Source organism: Lynx rufus, unplaced genomic scaffold (genome assembly GCF_022079265.1).
Source record: "Lynx rufus isolate CCGP_SWC_20201006 ecotype Redwood Valley unplaced genomic scaffold, mLynRuf1.p SCAF_4, whole genome shotgun sequence".
Classification (NCBI taxonomy): Eukaryota; Metazoa; Chordata; class Mammalia; order Carnivora; family Felidae; genus Lynx; species Lynx rufus.
Window position 1 is genome coordinate 54,818,486 of NW_025814856.1, and position 12,496 is coordinate 54,830,981.

Here is a 12,496-nt window from a genome sequence, read left to right on the forward strand (position 1 = left end):
CCCAGTGGCACCTGTAACCTTTCTAACAAAAACTGTAACAGTTTTGTTTTTCCATCTTCGTAAGAAATGTGTGATTTTTCACGCCCTTGCAGAATACATAATTCATTTCAGTTAACATGGCCAAGTTAAGGTCTAGGAAGTTTCTCGCAGGGAGACAGTGGGCAGTCTCCACTCATCTCAGACTGATGATGGCCTGGACTGTAGGATTTCACCACAAAAGGCCTCGATGGCCACCACCCAGACCACTGCCAGCAGCTCCGGGGAGCTGAGCAATGCCCAACTGGACATTGTGTTGATTAAATGGGCTAGCTGTCAGGGATGGTTAGAGATGACCCAGGCCCAGGGGGAAGTGACTTGCCCAAGGCCACTTAGCCCCACATGGACTCTGTGGCCTGCAGCAGAGCCAGGGGCTCTGCTATGAGCCACGCCCATTCTGTTTACCACAGGAGGGCCCCTCAGCCCTGGGCCGGGGTGGGGTGGGGGGCACCTACTTCTCAGCTTCAGGGGAGGACTCCTCCATCTGGTCCGCCATGGTCAGTGAGGAGAAGCTTCCTTGGATGTCTTCTGGTATTGTTTTCTTGACTGAGTCAGGGTCTTCCAGGCTCGGGATGTAGGTTGAAATGCTGCAGGGGAGGCAGGGAAGGAAGGGCAACGCTCAGCAGAGCCACAGCCTGAGGGGGCCCTGAGTAAGCAGCCCTCACCTAGCGCTGCCATTTAATGTTCCGGTTCCGAGAGAGAAAAGGACACAGGGCTGCCCCTCACCAGGGTGGGTAAAGGGAGAGTCTGACCCCTGGGGACACAGAGACTCACCGGAGGTCAGCTTCTCTGGCTTCTGTTTAGGGCTGGAGTCACCCTAACTCTGTGCGAGCGACACCTGTGCACCCAGCACTGACCATCGGAAAGGTGTGCAATGGGGCAGGAGGGCTCCATACAGTGAGCAAGGGAGGGAGGGAGCACAGGATGCCCAGGAAATAAGTCCTTGTGTACAGTGTTAGGGGCTGTGTCCCCCTCCCCAAATTCACATGTAGGGGGAGTCCAAATTCCTGGTACTTCAGATTGTGGCTTTGCTTGTAAATAGGGTCACTGCAGAGGCAATGAGTTAAGATGAAGTCATACCAGAGTAGGGTGGACTTTTAACTCAAAATACCTGGTGTCCTTATAAAAAGGGGGCAGTGTGGACACAAGCACACACACAGGGAGAACGCCATGCGAAGTCTGGGGTAACAATGCTGCCTCAAGCTAAGGAATTACCAGAAGCGAGGAGACCAGCCTGAGCGAGTTCTTCCCTAGCGCCCATGGAAGGAGCATGGCCTGCCCACACCGCCATCTCTGGCCTCCAGAACCATGAGATAATACATTCCAGTTTAAGCCACTCAGTGTGTGAAGCACTGTTACAGCAGTCTTGGGAAACTAATGAGGACAGAGACGGAACAGGCCCTTTTACTCCTCATTTCTTCACATTAATTGAGCCCCTGCTATGTGACTTGCTTGAGGGCAGGGTGTTTCACGACAAGAGATGAGCAGGGGCGGGGAGACAAGGGCCTCTTCTGTCATTCTGAGAATCCCAGAAAAATAAAAAAGGAAGGTGTGGACCTGGCTGTCTCCCCGTCCCCTTTGGTCCCGGCTGCAGAGGTGGCAAGAAAGCAGATTCTGGGAGCGGGTCTCCTGAGGCTTCCTGAGCCGAGTGCCCTGGTCCAGCACCCGACCCACCCCTGTCCCCCAGGGTGGGTCATGGCTCAGCATTTGTTAGGAACTCAAAACATAGGTAAATGGAGCAATGGGAGTCCAGCCCAGTGGGGCACCGGAAAAGGACTCCTATGTGACAGCTGCCAATAACAGGTTACATGGCGAGAGAGTCAGGGTGACCAGGATGGTGGGAGCATCAGCGGCGTCCCTAGGTGAGACCCTCCACCAGGCCTGGGGCCGTGTTGGCAAATGACACATACTGACACCTGGGGAGTCCGTCTCCTCCATCTGGCCCCGGGCTGATGGAGAATGGACCTGGTTACCAGAGCAGGCGGGGTGGGCTTTGGAGACCAAAGCAGCCTTCGCCCTGGGAGCTCATTAACTGGGGAAAATAGCCCCTTTTTCTCCCTGCCCCCTCAGCTGCAAAGCACCCACAGAGCATTTCCCCCCACCCCCCACTTTTAAACTGTGGTTAAAAGTACATAACATAAACTTTATCCATTTTTTTGTACACACTTTAGTGGCATTAAGTACATTCACACTGTTGTGCAGCCGTCCCCACCATCCATCTCCAGAACCTTTTCGTCGTCCCAAACTGGAACTCTGTCCCCATTAAACGCAAACTCCCCACTGTCCCTCCCTCAGCCCTGGCACCCACCCTCCGACTTTCTGTCTGCTCTGGGGACCTCATGTAAGTGGGATCACGTGGTATTTGTCCTTTTGTGCCTGGTTTATTTCACTGAGGATAATGCCCTCAACGTTCATCCGTGTTGTAGCGTGTCGGAATTTCCTTCCTTTTCCGTTACGTGCGCAGAACACATTTTCTTTCTCCATCCATCCACGGACGGGCACTTGGGTTGCTTCTGCTTCTTGGATATTACCAACAGTGCCACTATGGACTTTGAAAGCCCACCTTCAATTCTTTTAGGTGCCTACCCAGAAGTGAAGCTGCTACACCATAATTCTATTTCTAACTTTCTGAGGACCCCCTCTGTACTGTTTTCCAAAGCCGCCGTGCCAGTTTGCATTCCTGCCGGCAGTGCACGTGGCCTCAGGCTCCTCCACATCCTCGCCAAAGCTTGCTATTTTTGGTGCTCCGACAGCAGCCATCCTGACGGGTGTGAAGCCGTGTGTCACTGTGGTTTTGACTTGTGTCCTCTGATGATTAGTGCCCTTTGCTCTTTTTCTTCAGTTTCTGCATCTTTGGAACAGCCAAGCTAAAGCAGGTTGAGGTCTTATTCACTTCCAAATCCCCAGTGCCGAGCACGAGGCCGGGCATGCAGGAGTTGGAAGGAATGGCAGGACTGCCAGGTTAAAAGCGGGAGCTGCTTCTGGAGAGAGGAGCCTCCCACCACTGGAGGTATATGAGGGGCGGCCGGATGGCCTTGAGGGCCGGTTATCAGTGGACACTCTGTCAACCGGCCCTTCCTCAGTCTGACCTGCCCTCTGCTTCCCTGGGGTAAAATCAGCTCTAGGTCTTCAATCAGTGAACGTTTCCCAAGGGGGTTCAATGTGCCAGGCTGTGAGCATGAGCAAAGGACACAGACAGAAGGGAGGTGGGCCATGTGATACAGGATACCCAGTCCTCTGGGCTGGCACAGCCTAACACAGCGCTTCCCAACACACTGCCTTCTCCTCCGGGCAGAGTGGTCTCTCTAGCCCTGCATGAGTCTCCCCCCACCCCGCCAGTTGTCCTTGGCCTGGCCTGGCCCCCACCCTCCTGCTCCTTCACAACCAGTCTACTCACTAGCAGGGGCCCCACCCCATTCTCCGCTGGGGCTTGGAAGGCCTCAGTGGGGGGCCCCACTTCCCTGGGCAGCCCGACTCCCCTCCCTGCTCACAGCCCTTGCTTCTCCACGGTGGCCTCACAGACCCCAAGCCCAGATGGATGGCTGTCTCTGTGGCTGGCTCCTCTGAGTGCCGGGTAAGCAGCCCAGCCCTTCTGGATCTGTGCTCCGGCTCTGCCCACCCTCCTGCATTTACTCTGCCCACCTGTATTTTCTCCCTCCCACCTCCGCACTTCGAATCCTCCCACGACAGCTGCATAAAACCAAGCAGCTGAAAGTCTACTCTGGCAAGGAAGAAATGACTCCCACCAAGGGACAGGGAGGACCCCCCCTGCCAGAGCTCTGCTAGCGTCCCTCTTGGAACAGAGGACGCAGAAATGAAAACGCTAGCACTCCAGGACCTATGGCTCCCTTGGGCTGCACCGATAGCTCTGACTTCTAAGTTACTTTTTTCAGCATAACGGACTATCACGCTGGGGCTTCCAACATCCACTGACCATAAACCTTCCACGACTAAAAGTAAACACTTGTTCATTTTCCTCCCAAACCCCTGCTTGGTGGCTGAGCTTACTGCAAACTCCCACTCTGTCATCTCTCCCCATCTAGGGCACAAATGATCAGTCAGGCTTCCATGAACACATCTAAGTTGCATATTTAGGGAAAAAGTGGATAGGCCAAACACAGAGGTCTGCCCTTTAGGCTCACCACCACTTACTGGGTGTGGCCGAGCAAGCAGCTGCCTGAGCCCCGTCTATCCATCTAGTTCACGAGGACATCAAGAGATCTCACCCAGTGTCTTCCTTGAAGTTAGGTATTCTAGGCTGACAGCGTGTCTCACTACTATTCTAGTTACCCTGCTGGAAGAGGAATCGGGCCAGCGGGTGGCTTTAGAACGTGTCCCAAATTTCTTTGACATTCCTCCCGTCAAGAGGTGTAGTGTCATTTCCCTCCTGTGAATGTGGGCCGGCCCTAGGGAGTCACATGGAGTGGACGGTGATGACATACATGACTTATGAGGCCAAGCCATATAAGGCAACCCAGTCCCCACCTGGCTGTGTCTCAGGATGCTCGCTTTTGGAACCCAGCTGCCATATCTGAGGAGGCCCAGGCCACATGGAGAAGCCATGTGTAATTGTCGCGGCTGAAAGCCTCCACGGACCACCTGACTTGAGTGAGCAAGACTTTGGGATGACTCCAGCCCGTCAACTTCTGATTGCAACCACATGAGAGACCCTAAGCAAGCACTACCTAGCTGAACCCGGTTGGCCCCCAAACTGCCAGAGATGGTAATAAACAACGGTTGTGTGGTTTTACACCACTAAACTTGAGGTGGTTTGTTCCACAGATAGAGATAAAGGAACTGTTGTTATGGCAACATTTTCTTGTAGAATTCCACTCTTTTTTCTCTAAGTGCTTTCAAACTGCCAACCTAATAGGCCATTCTGGAATTAAGAGGAGTTCTACCGGTTTATAGTCTCCGGAATCCTCCCCTTTCCACTTCCAAAAACCTAGACTCTGTGTGTGTGTGTGTGTGTGTGTGTGTGTGTGTGTGGTTTGCTGATTCTTTCTCCATCATTCCTCAAAAAATTATTGAAAACCATTGTAAGTATTAAGTCCTTTTAGAACCCGTGCATATAACAAATTAAGAACCTGGAATTCATTTTAGTAATAATAATGACAGCACTAACAGCTATAATTTGTAACCTCTCAATAAATGTTAGTGATGTACCAGAACTTCACACACACTGGCTCATCTAATTCTCACAACCCCATACAGTGGAAACTATGCTTGTTCTTGCTTTGCAGGCAAAGAAGCTGAGGCAGAGAGAAAGTAAGTGGTCCTTTGAGGGACAGTGGAAGTCAAATAAGAGCTACATCTTTTTGTAACTAGTTTTTGGCATCCCCATCTACCATACCCCTAAGCACCCCATCTGTTAAATGTTTCTGAAAATGCCTTTGCTTGCTGTCTCTGGCACCTTCCAGTGGTCTCAGTTCATCTTCAGTGTGGGCCTTCTGGATAGCGTCCTCCCCAACCCCCTTCTGTCTTTGGTGTATTTCTTTCTTGAGCCCAAGCAGACCCAGAGCCTCCGTTTCCCTTTCTAGCTGGAACTGTCATTGAGCTGGTCTTGAATAACCTCCAAGCCCTCCTTGAGTCTCAGGCCTTGGGGTCTCGGTGACTTTCCTCTCTGCACCTGCCAGCATCTGCCTTCCTGATGTCCACAGGCTCCTCAGGATCCTGCCTTCTCTACTAAGCTGTCCAGGATGCTGGGGTCAGGGCCTGACCTCTACCAGATCCTCCTAGAGGAACCTCTATAGGGTCAGGCAGACACTCTGACATGGCCCCAACTCAGTGCACTGGGGAGAAATTGGTGTCAGGACTCCTAGAAAGCAGAGAGGCCTGGTGGGAGCGGGGTGGGGTTGCTGTCCCGACTCCACGCGGTAGGGGCACAGTCAAAGGCAAGCCCACGTGCCAGGCAGGCGGATGCTTTTTATGTGTGTCTTCTCATCACTTTCTGGTTTATATGGCACTTCAGCAAACACGCCTTCATTACATCCTCACAACAACCCCAGGAGGTGGGAATTATCACCCTCATTTTAAAGGTGAGGATAATGAGGATTAGGGAGGCTAATGGTTCCCCAGCTTATAAAGAGCAGAATTGAGGCTTTCTCTTCCTCTTGGAACTCCTGACCCAGTAAATTTTTCACTGCATTTTCACAGGCATTCCAGAACCCACTGCCAGCTCTTAACACAGCCTCCAGCAATGTCATAAACCCCATGCTCCTTCCCTGGACCAGGCTGCATGCTTCTGGAACCAAGAGACCTATGTATGCTCATCTCACCCTAGCTGGGCCTAGGAGTCACTCCATAGATGGATGTCACCTGGTTGAAAAGCCTACGCTCAGTGGCCAAGAGGCAGCCTTAAGCCAGCACCACCCCATTCCCTTTACAAGGGACTGAACTCACCTCATGAGGGACCCTTGACTACATGGCCCTGCTGGTAAACAGAGAAGCAGGACTGGGATCGCACTGAGGATGGGGTAGGGTGTCGTAGGGCAAAAGGCAGGGATGTCACTAGGACCCCAACCCAAACCTGTCTCCATTATTTTCCCCGACAGAAATTGGCACTGTGCAAATCATCCTGTGTCCCTCTTTCTCCAAGAGGGCACTTTCCCCTGACCTGTGTCCCAACAGCACGGCCTCATTCCTCCTTGCCACCTGTGAAGTCTTCCGTCTTGCTGCCAGCTTCTGTCCCTAATAGTGTCTCTTCCATAGCAAGGTCTCCTCCCACCCCGTCCTTGCCCTGCACCCCAAGTTTTTCCTGTTTTACCTAAATTTGTAGTTGTCTGGCAGGAAGTAGCCCATCTTGCAGTCTTGTCGAGCCTGGAAGATCTGTTTCAGCAGATTCTGCCTGCTATAGCCATATCCATTCAAAATGCAGCCTCCAAAAAGGAGTTTTCCCCCAGCAAACATCTGTCAACACATAGGAAGGAAACAGCAGAAGAGCACTGAATCTCAGGATGGTGCCATGGGCCTCAGAGCCTGTGCCAGAATTCAGGCCTTTCTTTGATGGTTTCGGGCAAAGGGTATTACCCTCCCCAAGTCGCCCAGTGAGGTGTGGCTGAGCCTGTTCCCCATCAAGGTCTCCCAAGTCAGAGGGCAGCCCCACCATCCCAGCCTTTGCCCTCTGCTGGCCCACCTGCTCAGAGGTCACCTCACACACAAGGGCTCCAGAGCCCTGGGGCCTGAAGGGTTTCTTCCTGCTCAGAGGGACCCACTCCACCCTCCTACAGCTGGCTGGCCCACTTATCCATATGCATTGATCAGCTGGCCCCATGGGATGGGAGCTCTTGAGGGTAGGGATCTTGTCCTATGGCTCTCTGAACCCCCACTCTCTACATGTCAGTCTCCAGCAAATAGACACCTGTCCAAAGATTTCTGTGCAAGGATATCCATTAGAGTGCTATTTGTCATGGCCCACTGCCCAAACGAAAAGGAGATAATGTAAATGTCCAACAAAAGGATCACAGGTAGAGAAATCAAATGACCGATTCTCATGCAGTGATTAAAAAATTACAATTAAAAAAGCAAGACTCCAGAGGCACCTGGCTGGCTCAGTCAGTTAAGCATTGGGCTCTTGATTTCAATTCAGGTTATGATCTCACAGTTCATGAGATTGAGCCCTGCATCAGGCTCTATGCTGGCAGTGAGGAGCCTGCTTGGGATTCTCTCTCTCCCTCTCTCTCTGCCCCACCCCACTTGTTCTCTCTCCCTCTTCAAAATAAAAAATTTAAAAAAACATTTAAAAAAAGCAGGACCCCCAAATCAGAAAAATCCAGGGGCCAAAATGTTAGCATGGGCACGCCCCAGGGGCTTCCAATAGTGCTGGATCCAGCAGCTGCCCAGTACATCCTCATTGTGTGAACAAATGAGACAATCTGGGTAATACGGGGAAGCAATTATTTTCTAAATTTTTTCAATAAATATACATATATTTTTACAATGCCCTGCTTTTAGTAAAAAGTTATTTAAAAACAGACAAAGAGAATTTGGTTCTCCAGGTTAGGTGTCCCTCGCTCCCTTGAGTCTTCTGGGATGAGGGATGCATGGGGTCAGGCTGCAAACGGGAGACTGGGCTGCAGCCCTGGCTCCATGTGATGGGTGACTCTCAGTCAGGCCTTCTGCCTCAGAGCCCACAGACCCTCTCTCCTTTCCCCTCCCGTATCTGTGATTCCACAAGGGTAGGGGCTATGGGGGACTAGGTTGTCAGTAGTTGGTGGCGAATCCCCCGCCGGGCCCCAGCTCACCAGAACCATCCCCTGCACCACAGCATACTTCTTCACCAGCAGTGGTGGGTTCTTCTGCAGGGCGCTGTCCAGGTCATACCGTAGCAGGCGGTAGGGGTCATGCTGGCACTTCCAACAGAGAAATAAGTGCCCATCAATCCTATGCCAAGAGGACGCACTCAGATTCCAGAATTCTTAGCCAGGCCAAGTTCCCATGGAATCCTGGAGCCCCTCAACATCCCCTCCCAACTCCTGTTCAACAGGCTGTTCGGCCTCCACAAGCACACCTACCATGACTATTGCCAAAGGATGCCATCTAGGCATCTGGGTTCATCTAGGGCCTTCTGCCTGTGAAAGCTGTCATGGAGATGACTGTGCCCCACCACTTGACAGCCACTAGCCCCACACTCTAGGGTCTGCAGGACTTGACTGTTCCCTTTGCCTGGGAGAAGCCCTGTGGGAGATTTGGAAGTATACTGTGTTCCTGGGTGTACCTATTTTCAGGATTCCTCCACCCTCTGCCCCCTGCCCCTCTGGACAACCCCTGTCAGTGCCAGGACCTGAATCAAACCTACATCTCAAGGTGGGACCTGGGCAATCCAAAGGAAAGCTGGTCTCTTTCCCCTCCTTTCTGGATGCTACAAATCCATTAATATGGCTAATGTATGATGTTTTCTGGTTTGATCTGCCTTTTATTCCAGGTGCCTCTAACTGTCCTACATGACATTTCAATTTATTTTTTTCTGGAGAGAGAGGGGAAGTAAGTGTGCATAAGCAGGGGAGGAGCAGAGAGAGAGAGGAAGAGAGAGAATCTCAAGCAGGCTCCACGGCCAGCATAGAGCCTGATGCAGGGCTCAATCTTAGGACTGTGAGACCATGACCTGAGCTGAAATCAAGAGACAGACACTTAACTGACTGAGCCCCCCAGGCACCCCTGATGTTTCTACTTAAAATTTGAAACCCAGGGGTGCTTGGGTGGCTCAGTTGGTTGGGCATCTGACTCCAGCTCAGCTTATGATCTCACGGTTGGTGACTTTGAGCCCTTCTTCAGGGTCTCCACTCTCAGGACAGTGCCTGCTTCAGATCCTCTGTCCACCCCCCTCTCTTTGCCCCTCCCCTGCTCACTCTTGCTCTCTGTTTCAAAAATAAATAAACATAAAAAAAAGTGAAACCCAGAACTGTATTTGGTATTTTAGCTTTCAGAGCAAGACGTTAGGGAACATTTCTACCTTAACCAAACACACCGGAATGGTGGAATCAGAGTCACTGTGACATCTGACACCTCCTTCCAGAATTGTCCTCTGCACCCCTCAAAACCCACTATCCACTCCTCCATTGGCCTCAACCACCTCAGGTCAGGCCCAGTCCCCATTCGCACTTCTCGCAGCTGGGCTGGACCGCCATGCATCCTACATTTACGAATAATTACTAATAAACAATTAATAGCCCCAAGGTAAATAAGCGTCACCTCTAAGGTCCTATGGGGGCAGGGATCATATCTGTCTATGCACGGATCAGTGCAGGGCAGGAACTCAGTAAGTTTTCACTAAATCTATGTAAATTGAGGTTGACTCCAGAAAACATACATGGCTTTGATGTATGTAACTAGTAAAAAGCCTTCTGGTGTCTGATCAGACTAGTTCCAATGCCAAGCTCCTGGCACTAGCTGGGTAGGCTCATGGGGTCAGGAGGCTGCACCCCTGGGAGCAAAGCTGGAGAAGGTATCCCCAGGGCAAACACAAAAACTTAGACTCTGTGTCTGCAGTAAAGGGAGAAAGGGCAGACAGTGGACCAGAGAGGGCATGGGGCCAAGAGGATTTGAAGGAAGTCACTAGATGAACATGAAGCTCATGTGCTCACATGACATCCTCTGCTCCAGTCAGGGTGGGGATGGGGCCACCCTTGAACTGTGCTAACCCTGCCAGAGATGGCTACAGACTGAGGATGATGATGAGACTCAGGAAGGACCCTGCAGCCAGGATGGGGAGAAGGTGGTTCCATGTACCCCTGACTGACAGACCCTTGAACAGGGACCTCAAGCACCCCTTTCCCTGCTTCTTCCAGGAACACTCACCCACCTGCCCAAACCGTCTCATCCTGGGAGACTCTCCCTGATCTCTGGAGGTGACAGGACCTGCTCCCAGCTCCTGCAAATTGGAACTGGCCTTTCATGGCCCTGCTCAGGAGTGCTATATGTGCTCCCCACCATGCTGGGAGCCTCCCTGGGGCCTGGCACAGGGCCTGTGCACAGTAGGTACTTGGCTACAGTCTGAATATTCTTGAGCCCTGGGTACCCAGTGGTGAGCCCATCTCTGTTCTAAGTACTTACATACCAATATATAACCACAGCTATGGTCAGTGCCCTGGATGAAAATGGCAGGAAAAATCTTGAATGCAGAGAAAGCACCCACATAAATGTGGTGACTTTCATCTCAGGACAGGAGGATGAGTCAGAGAGAGCAGAGGGGGCAAAATGTGGCAGACAGTGTATGGAAGAGTGTGTACAAAGGCCTGGAAGAGAAAAGGAAGTAAAAGAAGGCCTATGTGCTGAGGTCAAAGGACAGCCTCTCAGCCAGATGCTCAGCCAGTCCTAGCCTCCCTGTGGGAGGTCCTCCCCCCAGGTTCCTGATGCCTGGACCCTGGGGCCTCCTCAGCTGGGCCCAAGACCAACCTGGATGCAGGGTGAGGCACGGCCCTGCTGCCGGTGGCTGTAGAGTGTGTCCAGCATCCACTGGAGCTGTGCGGTACTGGTGGGGTTCTGGCTTGAGACTATCCCGAATACCAGTACCTGGCTGGGGTCGCGGGGCGCAGACAGAAAGCGCTCCAGCTCCACATCGGTTACCAGGGGTGCCTTCACCAGGCACTTGCAGCCAGCCCTAATGTCTTCTTTGCGAATGAGCTTCCGCAGCACCAGCGGGCAGTCAGAGGGCGAGGCTGCCCACCTGGTGGGGCTGCGCACCTCTTGGGCCTTCCCCCTACAATGAGAAGCAAGTGGGCCGGTGCTCAGTGGGCAGGGCTCAGGTCCTTGCCCCACTAGCACCTGCTGGTGCAGCACCACCTTGGATGGTGTGTGTGTCCCTAACCTCTGTGTTCCTCAGTTTCCTCAGGGGCAAAACTTGTGACTCCTTCACCCATCCAGCAAAGACTTTGGAGTCATCCTGAACCCTCTTCTTTCTCTGACACCCACACCCCATCCAACCCATCAGTAAGCCTGTCTGCTCTACATTCAAGAACGATCTAGAATCCATCCGCTTTCCTGCCCTCCTACTCCTACTGACACAGCACAAGCTGCCATCATTTCTTGCCTGGATGACTGCAAGGGCCTCCTAATGGTACTCTGCCTTCTCCCCTGACCCCTCTTCAATCTATTCTGCACACACCAGACTGGGGGATCCTGGCTCCTGTTAGAACCTAAGTCACGTTATGTCACTACTTTCTGAAATCCTCCAGTGGAGGAAAGTGGAATATATAGAAACTGCTATATTTTGATAAGAGAGTATTGTGGTGTTTTAACTTACTCATTTACTATCCCCCACTCCCCAGCTTGGTGGCATTCATGGGGATGGCAGCCCATGTTCCTGGTGTGGTTTGCTGATACCAGAGATGGTAATATGAACTTTGCTCTCAAGGAACTGTGGTTGTGTGGTTTGATGTGTCTGGAGGTTCCCTGAAGGATTGGCTAATGGCTTGCCTTTGTATTTCCCACCTTGGAATTTTCTCCTGGGCAGCATCTCTCAAAGTATTTAGAAGGAAATATATCAGATACAACCTCCTGGTGCAAGGTATAACACACAGGCACATAGTACAAAACCAAAAAGCTGGGGAATAAGAGGCTAGGGAAAAATTCATGAGGGAATAAAGACTTTGGAAGGTTCCACATACACTAGGGAATCTAAAGGGACACATGCATGCCCAGGATTGGAACCATGTTTAGAAAAAGCCTGAGAACATCCTAGATTTTCACCCCTGGCAGATCTTTGGGCTCCACACAAGTGGGAAGTGAAGGACAAAGTAGAGATGTAAAGAGCCTGGCTAAAAGCACTAAAGGAGTGTACATCAACATAGTTAATCTGCAATGATAGGAGGATTGTTGTCGCTGTTTTTGTTGTTGTTGTTGTTGTTGTTGTTGTTGTTGTTGTTTTGGCTCTAGGTATTTAAGGAAGTTTGTCAATTTTTTCTAGCTGACTACTAAGCTAACCAGAGACCTTATGATCACACATGACAAAGAATATAGTCTT

General features: G+C 51.6%; 1 protein-coding gene across 1 annotated transcript in view; it reads right to left on the bottom strand.

The window, feature by feature from the left end:
- CUNH3orf20 (chromosome unknown C3orf20 homolog) overlaps positions 1–12,496 on the bottom strand; it is an 89,258-nt gene that overhangs the window by 292 nt on the left and 76,470 nt on the right. Inside the window, exons 11-14 of the mRNA XM_047096211.1 lie at positions 10,930–11,233; positions 8,280–8,387; positions 6,803–6,945; positions 492–623 (exon numbers count right to left, since the gene is read on the bottom strand). Of these exons, the coding sequence (XP_046952167.1) occupies positions 492–623; positions 6,803–6,945; positions 8,280–8,387; positions 10,930–11,233 (687 nt within the window). The remainder of the gene's footprint in view (positions 1–491; positions 624–6,802; positions 6,946–8,279; positions 8,388–10,929; positions 11,234–12,496) is intronic.